This window comes from Epinephelus lanceolatus, chromosome 5 (assembly GCF_041903045.1).
Source record: "Epinephelus lanceolatus isolate andai-2023 chromosome 5, ASM4190304v1, whole genome shotgun sequence".
NCBI classification, from domain to species: Eukaryota; Metazoa; Chordata; class Actinopteri; order Perciformes; family Serranidae; genus Epinephelus; species Epinephelus lanceolatus.
Window position 1 is genome coordinate 4342066 of NC_135738.1, and position 18710 is coordinate 4360775.

Consider the following 18710-nt stretch of genomic DNA (forward strand, 5'->3'; position numbering starts at 1 on the left):
CTAGGGCTGTAGTCTCCTGGTCGACTGGTCGATATGCTCTCGTCCGACCAAATTCTCATTGGTCGAATAATCGCCGTGTTACTTTAATAAGAAGAAAAGGACCATTTCCCTCGGTGGAAATGTAGCTTGTATTTACTTGTATCTCACAGATAAGAAACAATAAATTGTGGAGACAATAAAGCCTCCACTAAAATAGCATTTTAAGTCGTGTGTGTGATTTATCCTTCAGGGATTTATACTTCAGGATTTATCCTGGCTTCATATGAGCAGAGGAAATCAACGCTCGTCGCTAGGCTAATGTATACCATGTAAAATGCCATAGGCTGGCGCTAATAACGTTAGTTAGTTAACGTTAGTGTTGTATTTGTTTGGAAAACGTGTTTAGTATAAGACAGTTGTTTTGTCAGTGAATGTTGTGAGCTGTAATGGAGCCGAATTGTGTGCCATTACCTTTGTTAAATGTTGCTGTTGTCCCTGGTTTTATATGAGAAGAGGAAAAGATCACTAGTTGCTAGGCTAATTTATACAATGTAAAATGCAATAGACTTGCGCTAATAATGTTAGCATGTTGTATTGGTGGGGGAAATGTGTCCAGATAAAGACAAGTGTTTGTCTGTGAATGCTGCGAGTTATAGTGAAGCTGATTTGTGTACTTGTGTTTGAAATTGTCTCTATTAAGCCATGTTTAATGTGTGTTTAATGTGCGTTTTGAATCAACTAAACTTTACAGCACTTAACACAGTCCTCCACCGCCAACTAGTGTTTTGGAGGTGTAACTGCAAAGTGACACAGATACACCACCGCAGAAGTAAAAATCAAAGATGTCTAATTCCCCTTGAAGAGGCAGTGTAGAAGAAGTTTCTATGTCCAATAAGCTGTTGGCACTGTGGCTGTCTACCAAAGTAGGCAATGGATCACTTTCACATTTTATATGTATTCTATCTCATCTAATAACAACAGTTTCCTGTGGTCCAGTTGGCTAAAGGTAGACTAGAAACAGACCTTCTTGGCAGTTACAGTGTAGTTTGACTTAAGATCTCAAGTAAAACATCAATAAAAAAAAAGTCAGATTTTGTCCTCAGTCTCTCAGCAGAGCTCATAAATATGTTTTACGCCAATACACAGAAGATATCAAATGAAAAAGGACATCAAACAAAAGTAGACTTGATAATCTATTCACACAAAGAAGCCACTCAACATGTTGGCTGCAGGTAAAGGACGCAACACTTGCCTTATTCCTAAAGTGAGATCTGTCTCACTTCTAATGCTAATTCAACCTAAGCTGTACACCTGAAACAGGACCAGGCAAGTTCTGTCGAAGATGCCAAGAGTCAAACTGAGAAATGAAAGACACCACTAACTAAATTAAATTTAGAGGAAGTTGAGAGAAAGTGGCTGATGTAATAGACTGCCGATAGCTTCGAGGGGGAATCCCACAGTTCATAGATCAAAATGTTGATAGTAAAGAGGAACAAGGACATACTGTATACTGGTGTTCATGAGGAACAAGAAGTGAAAGTGTGTCATTAATGTAAAACACTACTCTCAGTTTAAAGTGTGTAACATGAGGTCAGTCAGAGAGAGGTACAGAGCAGCTGGAGCTTTTCAGCCCAACATCCCACTGTGGAGTTACCTGCAGTAATACCTGCAGCACAGAGCAATTACCTGCGTGTCATTAGTCAAATCTGACGAGGGAGGCAAATACTAAAACTACACTCAACCAAGGTCAAAAACTTCATTTAGCTTTGATGTTGTGGCCGACAGGAAACAGCACAGTATATTTATAAAGCATGTTTGTCCATCCTGATCTACATACACACGGCACAGATCGTGCCAAATGTGCCGTATCAGCAAAAGGTTCATTTGATTATGAAAATCTGCTGTTGCTGTTCATAGCGTCACAATTTACATTTTGACTCATCAGCTAAACATCCCATCACAAAATATTTCACCCTGCTCTAACACCTCACACAGGAGGTTTGTGACACAACTTCAACATCCTGCAAGTTTTCATTTCACCATAAACTGAAGACAAATTGTTTTAGTACTATATTAAAGGTCTGATGACACTATAAAACTCTAAAGACTATTAAATCAAGACGTTCACATATATCAGCCTGTTTATTGGGTGATCACAGCACGTCTATCTGCCATTAGGTGCTCAGCAGAACTGTCTGACTGTGTCAGCAGTACAAGATTGGGTTACAGCCCTGGTGCCCATCGTGGGGGTCCCGACCTTCACTACGAGTCACAAAAGCTTCATGGGGGGGGGCACGAATCCTTCTTGATTTTAACCCCTTAAAACCTGGAGTGACATCACTTTTCTTCTGCTGCATTCAGACACCTTTTGCAAGTATTTAAACCTTTAAACTCTGAGCAAAATGGTGCCATTTCTTTCAAAACCTGGGAAAAAGGCAATATGCAACTTGGTAAAAATGTCCCACAGATTGCAATTTAAAAAAAAAAAAAAAAAAAAAAAAAAAAATTAAGAAAAATTAATAGATTTAGAAAAAAAAAATTTTTTAAAAATAGGGGAAAAGAAAAAGCTATAGAAAACTATATTTATAATAAAAATAATTAGTGGGTTTTTTTAGATTTTAAATTATGTTACAAAGTTATTGTAATTTCTAAGCACTCTTTCTATGTCTTTACCATTTATGTCTGTTTTATTTAGTTTTATTTACTTTCTTTTTTTTTTTTTTTTTTTTACAAATTTTCTTGTTTTTATTTTCTCTTTTAACTAATTTCTTGCCATTTTTTTGGGTCATTTCTTCTTTCATTGGTTGTTGCCTTCTTGCCATGTTTTCAAAAGAAATCAAGCCAATTTGCTCAGGTTCAGGTTTCAAAGGATTAAGGCGTGAAAACTAAAATAAATATACAGCAGGCATGTCTCTGCATGTCAATTATTTCTTTGATGAAGACTAAATGATGTTGAATGAATGTTATTTTTAAAATTAAAATATAAATTTAAAATTACATCTCAAAGGATGAGGGCACAGTTAATTCTGTTGTTTAAATGGATTTTAATTTGGTGCAGGGTGCTTTATGACTCCTTTAAGAACTCAAAGTTTAGGACTCTCGACTTGTAAACCTTCCCAGTTCGCCACCAACGTCTTTCGACAAGGTTGTGACTTCAGGTGACCAACGTCAGGACAGCTTCTAATGCCAATGTCAACTAATGTAAAATACAGATGACATTAATGTTTTGTTTTGAGTTGTGTTGTTATGTAACCATATTCCAATGTCTTCCAAACATCTCATGCCAACGTTATCTTGATATAGAATACCGACATTTAGTCATAAGGTAAACAGAACAAACCCTAACGTCTGAAGTTCAAATGTTGTTAGACATTTAAAAAAGCATCGACACAATTTTCATTCCAACCAAAATCTTAAGTCTGTCCCAACCTACGAGTTTTTGTGTCTTTTGTGACATCATTTTGACGTCCAGTGCCAGCTCGGTTGACTTAGGACTTGAGTGCAAACACTTGAGAGTTACTTGTGACTTGCAAAACAATGACTTGGGGGCACCCAGTGGCTCACCTGGTCAGCAGGTGCCCCATTTACTAAGGCTATGTTGTTGCCACAGTGGCTGCAAGCTCTCCCTTTCTCTCCCCCCTTCACCCTGATCCGTCACAACAGTTATAAATGTTTGGAGCAATGTCTAGTAACTTTTAAAGAGATAGAAATGTTAAAAATAATCTTCCATGCTGTCTCAGACTGATGCAGGAGGTCTGGGGTTTGTCACAGTGCCAGTTCAGAGGCACCAGCAGTGTACACACTGTACATTAACGCCTTCCCTGTGCAAGAAGTGACAAGGTGAGACTCTGCAGCACGACTGCCACATTAAACCTGACACACACACACCTCCAACACCCATGCATTTGGGTCATGACTGCTCAGATCCAACACATACATACATACATACATACATACATACACTACTATTAAGCCTCCTCCAGCAGCCCTGTGTGTGCCTACAGGCTCTCCTGCCCTCTCTCCAGCCAGAGCCAGCTGGCTTTCTGAAAGAGCACATTCTTCCATCTGCTGCTCAGCACACAGTCACAGGAGACTCATCACTTGGTGCTGTGAGAGCAAAGCGACCCATAATGCCAACTCGACCACAGAGTCCACACTGAATGCCCAGCAGAGGTAAACACTCAGGTCCAGCAGGCTAACAGGCAGCGGTGAAAATGGGATCCAAGTACACTGCTCTCACAGTCTGCTTTAGATGCAGCTCTGACACAGAGTTTCCCTCCGGTAGGAAAGAGAGAGCCTGACAGTGTGATGTAAAACACCGGGACATAAACTGTGCAGCACCACATCATAAACTGACTCAACAACACATCACTGCTCCTTCAGCTGCTCCGCAATCAAACTAATCACACAGCAGCTCTCATCATCTTATCGATGCTCCACTCCTCTGTGCATTTCACCACGCACCTTTCCACGCGTGAGGATTTCCATTTAAACTTGGCTAACCGTTAGCCGCTCACCCTGCTAGCTAACTGCTAACAGGAGCTGGCTAACAGAAACTTTTTTAAAAGTGGAGGCAGAGTGAGCGGCACCGTCTGCGGGGTTATTAAAGACACGGGTGTGTGTATGAGAGAGAGAGCTCACCTCAGTGTGTGTTAGTATGAAAGCCAGTTAGATCCTTATTCGTAGCGAGCATTTCTTCCAGCAGCAGTTCAACATGTGTGTGTTATCCTCCTCCAGCAGCAGCAGCAGCAGCAGCAGCAGCTGACTGTCTGTAGACGTGTCTGCTAACGTTAGCTTAACTGTTACCAGTTAGCCACCGGCTCGCTAACCTGGACAGTTAGCTCCCGCCGCCTCGAGATGTCGCTGTTAACGATTTACCTGTTTATATCAGGACCAGCGTAACTAACAGTCACTTTAAATAGGTCTTAACATATCATATCATGTTCTGTTTTTAGCTAAATAATATGTTACAAAATAAAAAGACACACGCTTGTTAAAACGAGCCCTGATTGAGACGAGCATTAGTGAGAAGCTAACTGTCAAATAACTGTCAAAACTTCATCCTACTGCGCAGGCGCTGTTTTCTGAGCACGAGGCTCAGACCAAATATAAAACAATAAGGGACTGTGCGTTATTTATGAGGGGCAATAAGAGGGAGACATGTTAGATATTTTTTAAACATTAAAAAAGGACTTTTTTATTTTGTCTTAGTGACGGAGCACACAACTTTAAATGGTTGTATTTCAGATTTATTTTAAAGGTCCCACATTGTGCTCATATTTAGGTTCATACTTGTATTTTGGATTTCTACTAGAACTTGTTTACATGCTTCAGTGTTGAATAAACACATTATTTTCCCCATAGTGTCTGCCTGATTAGCAAATCAGTGTTTATCTTCAGTAACTTCCAGGTGGAAAATCCTTGTGTCACATACATAAACTCAAATGTCACACTCAAAATGTTATGACATATAAGTAAATAATTATAATAATAATAGCTTTTATTTATATAGCGCCTTTCAAGAGACCCAAGGATGCTTCACAAACATATAAACAAACAAAACAAGACAGAGCAAGATAAACATACTAGCTGCCAAAGGCCTGTGTGAATAAGTGTCTTTTCAGCGCAGACTTGAAAGTGTCCAGAGATGGAGCAAGGCAAATCTCCTTTGGAAGAGAGTTCCAGAGGGTGGGGGCCGCCACACTGTAGGCTCTATCCCCAAAGGTCCACCTATTGGTCGTGATGGGGTATGCTGGTGGATAAGGTCCGATGGGTACGGTGGAGTGAGGTTGTGGAGCGATTTTTAGGCAAGCGGAAGTAGTTTGTAGGTTATGTGGAACTTAACCGGAAGCCAGTGCAGGTGAATGAGAGTGGGGGTGCCAAGGCTTAGTGCAAGTAAGCACCCTGGCAGCTGAGTTTTGCACTTACTGGAGCCTGTCGAGGGCTTTATTGGGGACCAAAGAACAGGACTCCGTTGCAATAATCCAGCCGGGATGTGATGAAGGCATGGATCAGGGTCTCAGCCACTGAATCTGAGAGCGAAAGGCGGAGTCTGAAATGTTTTTAAGGTGGAAAAAAGGCAGATTAGGTGACAGATTTGATGTGTGACTCAAATGATAAAAATGTCATGTCACATGTAGGGTGAAGTCAGCCCAGTCAGTATTTGTATGTGGGCCCCATGTGGTTAGTAAATGAGCTTAAAAATGGGCCCTATATGGGACTGTTCAAGGGTTCCATAATGACCCCATACAGAAGCGTATTGCATTCACTTGACAAATAAAAAAATCTCTGTTTTTCTGAGTAATTTTTTTTTTGTTTTTCGGAGTAATTTATTTATTTTTCTGTTTTTTGGTGTAATTTTTTCCCTGTTTTTCATGGTAATTTTTTGTTTTGTTTTTCTGGGGTTTTTTTTTCTGTTTTTCATGATAATTTTTTTTCCTGAACGAGGAGACAAGATAGAGGTGACTCCTGCTCATGGATGTATTTTTCATCCATGCTCCTGCTCCTAGACAATTTCAACTACGGATCAATAAGGGTAAGGCACGTAATTAGTTACACACAGGGTATGATAATCTAGCTATGTTTTCGACTGCATCCTTCTAGTGTAGGCCTATCGCTCAGTGTAACAGGTTAGGTTAGTAACAGGTTGTAACAACATTAGCTGACAAACGTGTATGGGCATGATTTCAGTTGTTAGGTAACTTTAAGCTAACAGTTTTTTTCCATCATGCTGGACCTTGTTACTCATCACAAATTTGTCAGCTAACGTTATTACAACCTGTTACTAACCTATCCTGTTACACTGAGCGATAGGCCTACACTAGAAGGATGCAGTCAAAAACATAGCTCGATTATCATACCCTGTGTGTAACTAATTACGTGCCTTACCCTTATTGATCCCGTAGTTGAAATTGTCTAGGAGCAGGAGCATGGATGCAAAATACATCCATGAGCAGGAGTCACCATGGATGCAGGGTCACTTGCAGGTGCCAGGTGGGAGTTTCTTGCGAGATTTTGAAGTATCTCGTCTCCTCGTTCAGGAAGAAAAATTACCACGAAAAACAGAAAAACATTACCACAAAAAAACAGAAAAAAAAATACCCTGAAAAACAAAACAAAAAATTACCACGAAACAGGAAATATTACTCCAAAAAACAGGGTTTTTTTTTATTTGTCAAGTGAATGCAATACACTTCCGTAATCCCATGCCTTTTGTCCACATGGGTGGTTTCACCAAAGTGGGCCCCACACGGGTTATGCTACATCTACCTGGATACCAAGTGGGTATGGGCCCAAAATGGGCATCTTATCTTGGGCCCACTTGAGTAAAACCACCCATGTGGGCAACTGGAGTGTGGCCACTTTGGAACCCTTGAACAATCCCATATAGGGCCCATTATTCAGCTCATTAACGACCCACATGGGCCCCACACACAAATGCTGGCTGAAGGGTAATTTGGGACTTTAGGTAAAATTGCATGGTTTAAGTTTTACATCTTGTGCTTTTAAAATATTTGCAGTCAAACACCAAACATGTTCGTGCATTGTTACAAATACGCTTTAAGAAACATAAAACCCGTAAATGTTTCTCTTTCTGCTTAAAAAATGAGTAAAACAATTGATCATCACTGTAAAACTGTAAAATGACTGACATTTAACTTTATTCTGTTTAATTTCTCCTCATAGATAAAACACACAGAAAGAAACGTCAGGCCCTCCGGCTCAGTTTAAGTCAAACAGCCTTTCTGACACTTAAAGAGTTCATGTTGTTTATTGACACTGAGTAAAGGTGTACTTTAAATACTGAAACCTGATCCATTGCAAGGTGTCGAACAGCATGTTTTACTTAGTGTTTCATCAGATGGATTCATGACACCAAAACTAATGGCATCACATATTTCAGAAAGAACGGTATTATGACGCCCTGATGATTCCTTAAACTTTAGTAAAATGTCTCGGACCATATCCATAAACATTCTGAGAATCCTCGGAAACTTTTACCTCAGTGAGGTGTGACACATAATTTTACCAGATGTGATTGGTTGTCACAGACACACCCTTTGTGAGCCTGAAGGTGTGGACATTGCTCGTTTGATCCCTCTGCTGATGGAAGGTTGAGACGGACCAAAGTCATCACTGCTGCACTCAAAGTATCTCAGTGTTGTGATCATTTTATTTCTGGCGTTATATCGTTATACCGTGTGGTGGGACGTGTGTGTATTCCTGGTGAGAACAGCTTCAAATATTACCCCTGCACCATCTGACCTGTAGCATTGTATTAACTTACGTCACTCAGCGCTTGGAGAATATTTCTCCTTCTTCTGTGTGTTTCCACCATTTTCTCCTCTGATTAAGAAACTCTTAGACGTCTTAGAGTGCTCCTCCCTGCTCCAAAGCTTTTCACCTTAGGAGCTCTCTTACGGGCTGAGATGCTGTGTGAATAACTTATCTTTACCACAACCTAGTCTTAACTTAAAGGGGAAATTCTAAGAATTTTCCCGAGAATTTTGTCACTAGGAGCAACTCTTTGTACCAGGAAGCTTTGTGAATTCGGCCCCAGATCTGCACTTAATGTTGATACCTTAAAAACAGTGATCAGCACCAACTTGTTCAGCGTTCTCACCATCTGTTGACTCCACATATCTCCTTTAATTTTGTTAAAGAGGCCCCGGGCAGAGCAAGCTGAGTGTCCACTGGTTCAGGACCTCAAAGAACCCTAACTAACAGTTTTTTTTTAATACTGCACCTTTAGTTTATTGTTTATTCTTCATTTCTGCATCACAGCAAATGTCATCAGAAATTATGAGTGAGCCGGTAAATAGAAAATTTGTCATTTAATGCAACATAATTGTGACTGAATTACAATTAATCTCATGGAAATAAATCACCAAACTGACAGACAGGATGTTTCATACAGGTATATATTACAATGTGCCTTGTTATATAATACAGTCAGGTTCTGTTTTTAATAAAAATAAGCGCTGGAGGAGGATGTGATACGTTTTGATTTTATTGTAAATTGGACATTATGCACATTACTTAGCGACTGATGACTTGTTAATTAAGCTTGTTAAGTGGTCAGGGAACTCCCTACGCTGAGTGAGAGTTCAGACGATGTCAAGTCAAAAAGGCAATTTAGCCAGGAGCGCTGCGAGCTTGAGATCTCACGTACAGGACGAACGGTGAGGGAAGTACCAAGATGAGGGAACAAGAACATTGAGTTGTTGACAGTGGTGACTGTTTGTGCCAAAGATACCATCCAATGAACACAAAGAACTGTTGGGGGGTTTTTTTCTTGACCATACGGGACGTTAACCGTGAAGTGAAGCTTCTTTCAGCCAAATATCTTTAGTAACCGCGACAGAAAATTCTCCCAAAGTTGATTTGTTTCACGTCATCGCAAATTCAAACCGTTTTTTTTTTGTTTTGTTCAGCAGGTCAAATAAAAGGCGTGGTCTCACTGACACAATAAATATTGCACACGTGATATTCTATAAGGATGTTTTTGCATACAAGTGTTCGCCCCCTTTCCTATGTCTCGTAATATTTCCTCAAGTTATATTTTCCCAAATACGATTATCACCATAGATTGAATATACAGAGGAGTTAACAGTGTCTGTATAAAAACAAAATAACATCAATAAAAGTCGACATCCAATGTGTAATGTGACATCTGGCTGTGAGACCAAAACCTTTCTTTGTCCCAGTTTCTCTAATTTCTGTACAAAGACGATACAACTATCCAGTCATGCAACGTTGTTTGGGAGGGGGTGGGGTGGCGGTGGGGGGTTGTCTGTTATGTTCTCTGCTGTTTTTAAGCATTCTGCATCTCCTTGCCGATCTTGTAGCTCAGGATCTTGTTCCAATCGATCTTGGTGCGTGTCACAGGAAGCTGGCGGCGTAAGGCTTTGAAGGTAGTGTCCGACATGGTCTGGTAATTCTCGTTGATGGCCGTCTGGAGGGAGAAACATAGGGACGGGGAGAGATGGAGAGAGGAGGGAGGAGGAGATTTATGAATAAATAAAGTGTATTAAACATTTATTTAAATGCATTTAAATTATTTCCAGGTGAAAAGTCTGAGTGTCGTGTGATCAGATTGGTAACCTCTTCCATGATACACAAAAAAAACTTCTTTGTTTGTTTGTTTCAAGAATTTTTATTTAATTTGATTTTCAGATATTTAGAAATATCATCACAGTTTATGTATGACTGCACTTTCTGCAGGTAATGGAGAGTCAAATAAGGGTTCAAGGCCCTGATACACCGAGCCGACGGTCGGCCAATGTTTGACCGTAAGCGAGCGTCTGTCACCCCAGGCACCCCCCCCCCAATTCAGCACATTAATTCAGCAGCTGTGACGACAGAGCCTATTGGTGAGTGAAATCAGTCTGATTAGCTGTTCAATTCAGCACACAAGAAGAGAAATGGCAGTTAACGGACATAAACCGTGATATTCATTTTTATTTCCCTGGTCATTCTTTCCGCTATGCACTTTAAATACCAGATGCCTCTTAGCCCAGGGCTCTGCTGGAACTGCCCTGTCTTATATTCATGTACATATGCATATATATGTATATATATTTTTTATCTTTTTATTTTTATACTTACATGTGTCTGATGGCACCTTGGGGTTGTGAGAAAGCGCAATTTCGTTCCCATGTACTTTGTATGTGGAAATGGCAATAAAGTTCAACTTGACTTAACAAACAGGTCCATGTTAGACCATCAGTGAGCATCTGTCACTCTAGCTGGTGCGGTGTGTCCCACACTGTTGCCCCTCGTTGGCATTCTTGGCTAATTTAGCGCAGTGAATCTGCAGCAGCGATGGCAAAGCCCACTGGTGAGTGAAATCAGTCTGATTGTCAGCTCAGCTCAGCTCACGAAACAAGAAACAAAGGTGAGGAAAGTAAACAAAGAGCTAAAGTCCAGAGGGAGTGAGACCGAAACAAACTTGTTCCTTAAGGTTAGATTATTTTTCTTTAGCAGAAATGTTTCCTGATGGTTTGTGTTATTGTTCACTGGCGCTCAGTAAATATGCTCTGATTGTGTTGTTAATGTGCTAACTGGCTAACTAGCATCAAGACAGTCTGCCTGTTTCCCTTTTTGAATTACAATTATAGACAACCGCCGCCTGCTTCTGTGGAGAGTTATTTTCTCTCACACAGGTGCAGAACATACGTGTTGGTTGATCATCAGCTGTAGGATCTGCAGTGTGTTCATGTGCACAGATGTGCTAGTTCTTTCAGGTTTGGTGTGTCTAAGCCTTAAAAGTTTGATGTAATGAGGAAAATCCTGTGATGGGGTCTGCAGAGTAAAAGCCTTTGCACACCAAGTCTGTTTTTTTCATCCAAAATTGTTGCACGTCTAAAAATAAATATAACTTCACATTGTGTCAATCAGTCCAAAACTTTCGTCTGTCATTGAAATTTTTGGAACAGGTCCGATTTTCAGTGTTTTTCGCCTCCGTCAGAGCCTTCAGAGACGTTTGACCAAGAATCAGTGAAGAAAATGTGGCGGCGGGACACAGCGGGACAGGGGAGCACAGATTCATTTTATAACCCAGACAGCCACTTTCAACAGGTCAGATAGTAATATTAGAGATATTATATTAATATCATAATAGAGAGCGAAGACAGCTCCGCCCCTTCATGCCGCTGTGGTGCCAAATGCAGGACAGGGAGGGAGTGACGATAGGTAACTCCAGCAGAGAGAGGCAAAGGAGGCAATGTGTCCTTTACATTTTGTCACGTGTTGCAAATTTTCACAACAAATAGTACAATAAAACACATCAGAATCAGTGTGCAAGGTTACTGTGTGTAACGATTTCTTTCTGCTGACAGATTTTTAAAAAAAGAAAAAAAAAGGGTATCTGGTAAAAACTGACTCTTTAAAAGTGAAGGATTTCATCATTTAATCCAGACGAGTAAAACATGGGCTCCTGAAGATGTTGTATTTTTAGTCAACTGCATCAATCACAGCAAAACTTCTAATCAATAATTCAGTACAATAAAATTTCAGCTAAGTGTGGGAACCACTGATCTGCTTCATGTACACGTCAGTTAAAAACCACCGGCAAACATGATCTGTTGGTTCCTCTGCAAAAACTGGTCTGTAATCAGCATTTTAAAACATACCTGATAGTCGTTCTCTGCAGCCTCCATGATCTTAACGAACTCCTTTGCAGTTGAAGCCTCATTCTGAAAGATGACAAGACATAATTAATTCAAGAGATAAAGTGTCGTTAACAAAATACTTCAGAAATAACACTAACTGGCACGTCCACACTGTGAGAAAACATCCCCAGGGAGTTGTCAGCAAATTGAAACAGCATTAAGGAAAAACCAGAGATACAATCACCATGAATTAATTAAACTAATAATGAGAATATGTTTAATGTATGAGACGTCACAGTCATATCTGAGAGGACTAGAAGGGCTCGAATAGAATCTGCTGCCTGCTGTATCCTGTATCTGAGGTCCAGAGGGTCCTTCCGGGTAGGAAGTTCATCAAACTCTGAATCTAATCCTGAACTCTGTGTTGACTTACCCTGAGCTGGGAGACAGCTGATTTGAATTAGTAGGTACACCTTGAGTTAAGCGAGTGCACAACCACAATACAAAGTCATCATCAGTGGAGCCCCGATACCTCGATTCACCATGGCAACCGGAGAGAAAAACCGGTCAACTTATTTTACACCTGTGGAATTGGAGGTGCTCATGAATGCCTTCAGCAAATATGAGCATGTATTTCATAAAAACAGTAACACTGCTAAAGCTGCCAAGCAGAGAGCCGTGGCATGTAAAATTTAGCAAGCAGAATTGTCCTTGACGGGATGTTGGTGGCGTAGTGGATAGAGCAGGTGTCGCATATATATTGGTTTTGCCGCAGCAGCCCGGGTTTGACTCCGGCCTGTGGCACCTTGCTGCATGTCACTCCCTTTGTCTCTCTCCCCCTTTCACGCGTAACTGTCCTGTCAATGTAAGGCAAAATGTCCCCCCCAGAAATAATAAAAAAGAATCCTTGCTTATTTCAGCAGCTATTTTAAGCACATATAGATGGTTAATGACTCATTTGAATTTTGAATCCCCCTCCCTTCGCCACCCAGCAACAATCTCACTCTGAACTGACTACAAAACTTGAGAGCCCTGCCATTAATTCACATTTAACCACACTTAATTAAAATCGTAGCTTACAGGTGGAAAAGTGGAGGAGTGGTTTTGAGTAAAATCTGATTTTCATGTAGGTGCAATCTCACAGGGGAAAAACACACTTGAAAGCAGCTTAAAATGAAATATAAAAACATCATTCAAACAGGTAAGGCATATTTGACTTGGCCATGACTGTACCTCTCTTTAGTTTTATTCATATTTGATTTATTAAACAAAGTAGCTTAAATAACCTGTCATTCAGTGGCTATGTCATTATGTACTGTAGGCCACCAATATCATATAAAAAGCTACCGTTCACAAAAAAACATAGCACGATGCACACTCGCTCTGATGAGAGCGCACGTCCATGGTGTGTCAGATTTGATATGTGTGGCCGGTAAACGATTGAGCCTAATGAAAAAATGGTACGGTTCAAACAGATATTCACTGGGGAAAGACAGTACATCTAAACGGGGTCTGAAGTTTCTCTCCCGGCGTAAAGCATTGTGAATTAATTCTGCCTCAATATCGATCAGACTTCCTACATACGGACAACCCATGTGTGTCTGCCAGCTTGCTTCAGGCTCGGCAGTAGGGAGGAGACAGGGTGAACTCAGGGTTTCTTACAGAAAACCTGCCAGCCAGCAGGTTCGGTTCACAGAGTCAGTTGCCATGGTGACTGACTCAGAGTTTGACTTACCTCTCTGTCTGGAACTGAAGACCAAGAGTTTCCCTCATTTCAGGGTTAACATACTCAGAGTTTTGTTCTGGAATACCCCCCAGGTGTGTTTGGTCATACTCACAGAGATTGACATGGACTCCTGAACCTCTTTGTGGCTCACCAGCTGAACGTTGCCGTCTTCATAGTAATGAACCTGCAACAATTAAGAGGTTTAATTTGTCTGCATTGTGAACATGAAATTCATTCTGCAACTCAAAACAATGAGACATGAAGAAGTGGAGAAAAACAAGCTGTGTGGGTGACACAATGAAATCCCAACGGACCAACAAAAACACTCCAAAAGAAAACTAAAATTACCGCCCTGTGGTTTTACGCCTCAGCGCTCCAGTAAAGCTTCACACACAGAAGATCTATACAATCAACACAGTTTCAAGATTAGAGTCACCAATTCAGTATCTGACCAAATGTCTCCCCTTCTGTTCCTGAGATATGACGTTAAAACATGATGATGTCACAGTCAAGCTGACCTTTGACCTTTTGGATATATAATGTCATCACTTCATTATTTTATCCTGTTGGACATTTGAGTGGAATTGTTTCTCAATTAGCACAAGAATTACTGAGTTATGGCCAAAAACATATTTTGTGAGGTCACTCTGACATTTGACCTTCGACCATGAAATTCACATCTGTTTATTCTTCAGTCCAAGTGGACGTTTGTGTCACATTTAAAGAAATTCCCTCTCAGCGTCCTTGAGACATCACGTTCACAAGAATGGGACAGACAGGTATAGGTGTGAAGAAACACTTTATATTGAAGCATGTGTTGAATTTGTGTGTAGTCTGCACACACACTTCATACACTCTCACACAGACCCCTCTGTCTCTTCACTCCTCTCACAGAGTAGATTTAAACAGGATACCTGGATTTTCATGATTCCTGCCACCTGAGTGGTCGAGGGGGAGATGGTGAACTTCCATTCTGACCTCCAGCGTCCATTCCTGTTCAGAGAAGAAGAAAATCAGACTTTAATCACGTTACAGCTCTGTACTGTAGGGATGGGTACCAAACCCCGGTATTAAACCGGCCCCAGGTCCGAATTATTAAAGACCGCAGTATTGATAAGCTCTAACGTTGAGTATTGGAGAAAATAGGAGGATATATTTCGTGGTTATTTAGGGTTACATATATGTTATCTTGTAAAATTATTATTTCACCCACTCTGTTTCTAATTTGCGATAAGATAAAGATTCGTCACTGATGCATTTTTGGTGTTCAATCCAGAGCAGAGCTCTCTGTGATGGAGTCACAAAGCCTGCTGCATGTGCGAGGGTCGAGGCCAGCTCTGCCACTGTGTCTCACACACACACACACACACACACACATACACACACACACACACTCATTAGTTTAAGGTCCACACACTTTAAGTTTTTTAATGTCATACTTGTGTTTGGTCGTGTCGTCAAGCTAGTTTTCTGTCTCTGTCAAGTAGATTGAAACAGCCACAAGGTCACAGTGACCTTGAACTTCGACTACAAAATTTTAATCAGTTTATTCTTCAATCCAAGTGGACGTTTGTGCCAAATTTAAAGAAATTCCCTTAAGGTGTTCGTGAGATATCGTGTTCACGAGAATAAGACTGAAAAGATCACACTGACCTTGACCTTTGACCACTGAAATCTTATCAGTTCAACACTGAATCAAAGTGGACGTTTGTGCCGAATTTTAAGAATTCCTTTAAGGAGTTCTTGAGATATCATGTTCATGAAACTGAAACGGACATAAGATCAAAGCGACCTTGACCTTTTACCACAAAATTGGAATCAGTTTATTCTTCAATACAAGTGGACGTCTGTGCCAAATTAAAAAAAAAAAAAAATCCCTCACAGTGTTCTTCACAAAAATGAGACAGATATGGTCACACAGACCCTATCCTTTGACCACTAAAATCTAATCAGTTCATCAATGAGTCCAAGAGAATGTTTGTGCCAAATTTTAAGAAATGTACAGACGTACAGACAACCCAAAAACATAATGTCTCCAATCATGGCTGTCGCTGGTGCAGAGGCAAAACAAACTGTGAATATACGAGTGGAGAAACGTAACAAAAGCAGGGGGATCACAGGGATTTGCTGAATTTGCGTTAACTGTTGCGATCGTAACATCGCAGAATCCTGGTGTGGTGACAAATTTGGGGGTTTATTGGGAAAGTTTATTCTGAAGCCCCGAATCATATAACATTGCTTTAATCCAGGTACCACAAAAATAATTCCAGCTCTTTATTCTTGTTTTCTTTACGTGTGCATTAGACGTTGAATCAAAAAACTGAACATTAAAAGTATACACGATCCGTCAGCTTCAGTTTCATATCCTCATCTTATCCCAATCTGCCCCACAGGTTCCTCATTACTGAAACATGGCAGCTAACGGTGGCCGTCACTTACAGGAGCTGTGAGATCATTACGCCCAACAACCCATAAGCCCAGTAAAACCCAGCAGCAAAGAGGATTGGTGCACTTCTTATCCAATTAGATTAACCCGATCAGAAACAGCTCAGCGATGCTTACCACGGCCAACAGTCCAACACTCTACAGTTAAGTGGTAATTACAGTGATGCCTTTGAAGCATCTCGTACGTATCAAACAACAGTTCAGGCTTTTTAAGCTCGTTCAGTGTTCTAACATCTTTTTAAGATAAAGTGATTGAGAAACCATCGCTGGGAGTTCTACAGGACCTGCTGGTCTTCCTGAAACTGAGGGAAATTTCTGAGTCTGTCCTGTCATCTTTAGTCTCTCCTAAAACTGGAGAGGCTCTTCTAGAATCAGTGTACTGCTGTGTGAACAATGTGTTTCCTCATCATTACCAGATATCACAAATCCAAGTGGTGCAAACATAAGAATAATAAATCACTCTGAATACTAAGTGTCTAAAACGTACCAGAAGTTTTTTGGTTGAAACTGATGGCACTCGATGCACACGATGATGGTTTGATGTCCGTCAATGGTTTTCCCGTAAATCTTAAGGAAGAAGAACAAAAACACTCTCAGATTTCATGTGTAAGGAGCTTTTTCTTCTCACAGCTGACGATCAGTCTTAAGTTCCACTTTACTGCTGTACGTGTGAAGGAATTAAATGTGACAGAGGTTTGTGGTTAATATCGACTAAATTAAACTCATTGCTGACGTGCGACTGAGAGACTGTTGTATATTAAACATGCTCAGAGGCAATTTGGCAAACCACACGCAACAAATTCACAGAGCAACTCTGTCGTGTCTGCAGCAGAACAGCACTGTTCACTTTGCATTAATAAATAAGGAGCACAACAGGAGCTTTGTAAAACAACATACTGTTGACCATTAGCTCCTCCTGTAAAAAGTCAAACTGCACAACACATGACATGATTCAGATACTTTTTTAACAGATGGAAATCCCACATTTTAACTCAACATGTCCTTGTAATAATCTGTAATATTAAAGGAGGGATGGGTGGTTTCATTTTGGCGTCACTGTACAAAAATCCCACAAAAAACTTTGAGCATATTTTAATTCAAGTGGACTGAGAGGAAGCTAGACTTCTGTTCCTCCTCTTGGCTCTGTTTTCAGGCAAGCTAAGCCAATCACAAGTCATTTCAGAGAGAGGGCGTTCCTGTTGGCTTCATGTACAGTTGCACGTGTCTTCGGCGATTCAGTGGTGGCAAATCCTGCAGAAAAAGTTGTCAGTTGCCTGACACACCAAGCCAAGGGTCCGGCAAAGTCAATTTGGGCCGTTGGTGAGAGTCTGCCGCCCTAGTCACCCCCGTGTGTCAGTTTAACTCAGCGCACGAGAAGAAACATAAAGGTGAGGAAAGTAAACAAAAGTCCAGAGTGAGACCAAAACAAACTTGTTCCATAAGGTCAGATTATTTTTCTCTTTAGCAGCAATGTTTCCTGATGGTTTGTGTTATTGTTCACTGGCACATGGTAAATATGCTCTGTTCTTTTACAATGGATTGTGTTGTTAAAATGCTAACTGGCTAACTAACGTCACGATGGTGATCCAGTTCCCCTTTTTGAAAGATGAATGCTGAACACGGACAACTGCCGCCTGCTGGTGTGGAGAGTTATTTCCTCTCATGCAGGAGCACAACGCATGTGCTAGTTGGCCATCAGCTGTAGTCTTTGCAGTGTGTTATTTGACATTACACACAGACACAGATGATATGATGCGACATCTGGTGTTTGTTGCCACTAGATCTTTGAAGTCTGTTCGACCTGTTTTGGCCTTTAGTCTTGCATAGACAGACTTATCTCCAAACTTTATTTTAGTGCTGTGCCAGTGCTGCAAAAAGTCTGGTTGAACCCGTCATAATTCTGCACTGAGGGGAAAAACACTCTTGAGTTGTTTGTATTTCTTTAAACCAATCACAGCTGTCTTGGGTGGCGCTAAACCCAAGATGCTGTGACACGGGTGCCTTTGCAAGTTAGCACTGGGACGGAACTTGTTTTGGTGCAAAGGCGAGCCATGGCGTTAAAATGGCTTAATTGCTGCAAAAGAAAACACCACATTAAACATTGAAAGACGTTTTAGTGAGCAGGTTGCTGTTGTTTCGTGCAAAGTGCTTAAACGACACGTGGAGATAGATCTGACTATGCAGGACTGGTTCCACATAGAAATGGGAAAAACAGGGATTTCTAAAACATTAACAAGCAGATAGAAGAAGGAAGGAAGTCCGCCTGAAATAGGCGGTCAGTGGCAGGCTTCTACGTTGTGTGAGTTGGAGTAATGTCCTCCTAAGTCTGACCAATTAGATTCTATTTTAAATCTTGTTAAAGACAAAGCTGGGATGGAACTGTGGAGGTAAAACTGCATCTTGTTTGATGGCTGGGAAGTTTTGACCAACTGACAGAAAACAGAGTG

At 40.8% G+C, this 18710-nt stretch overlaps 2 protein-coding genes across 6 annotated transcripts in view; both read right to left on the minus strand.

The window, feature by feature from the left end:
• The window catches only part of LOC117262602 (suppressor of tumorigenicity 7 protein homolog), an 89846-nt gene extending 85085 nt beyond the window's left edge, over positions 1–4761 (minus strand). For 4 of the 5 annotated variants that reach the window (XM_033635626.2, XM_033635624.2, XM_033635623.2 and 1 more), the window contains exon 1: positions 4621–4761. The gene's annotated coding sequence lies outside the window, so the exon portion shown is untranslated. The remainder of the gene's footprint in view (positions 1–4620) is intronic. The other variant, XM_033635627.2, reaches the window with a different exon arrangement.
• Positions 4762–8796: 4035 nt separating this feature from the next.
• The window catches only part of LOC117262325 (F-actin-capping protein subunit alpha-2), a 39798-nt gene continuing 29884 nt past the window's right edge, over positions 8797–18710 (minus strand). The window contains exons 6-10 of the mRNA XM_033635222.2: positions 16751–16830; positions 14733–14811; positions 13931–14002; positions 12114–12176; positions 8797–9934 (exon numbers count right to left, since the gene is read on the minus strand). Coding sequence (XP_033491113.1) covers positions 9794–9934; positions 12114–12176; positions 13931–14002; positions 14733–14811; positions 16751–16830 — 435 coding nt within the window. The 3' untranslated portion in view covers positions 8797–9793. The remainder of the gene's footprint in view (positions 9935–12113; positions 12177–13930; positions 14003–14732; positions 14812–16750; positions 16831–18710) is intronic.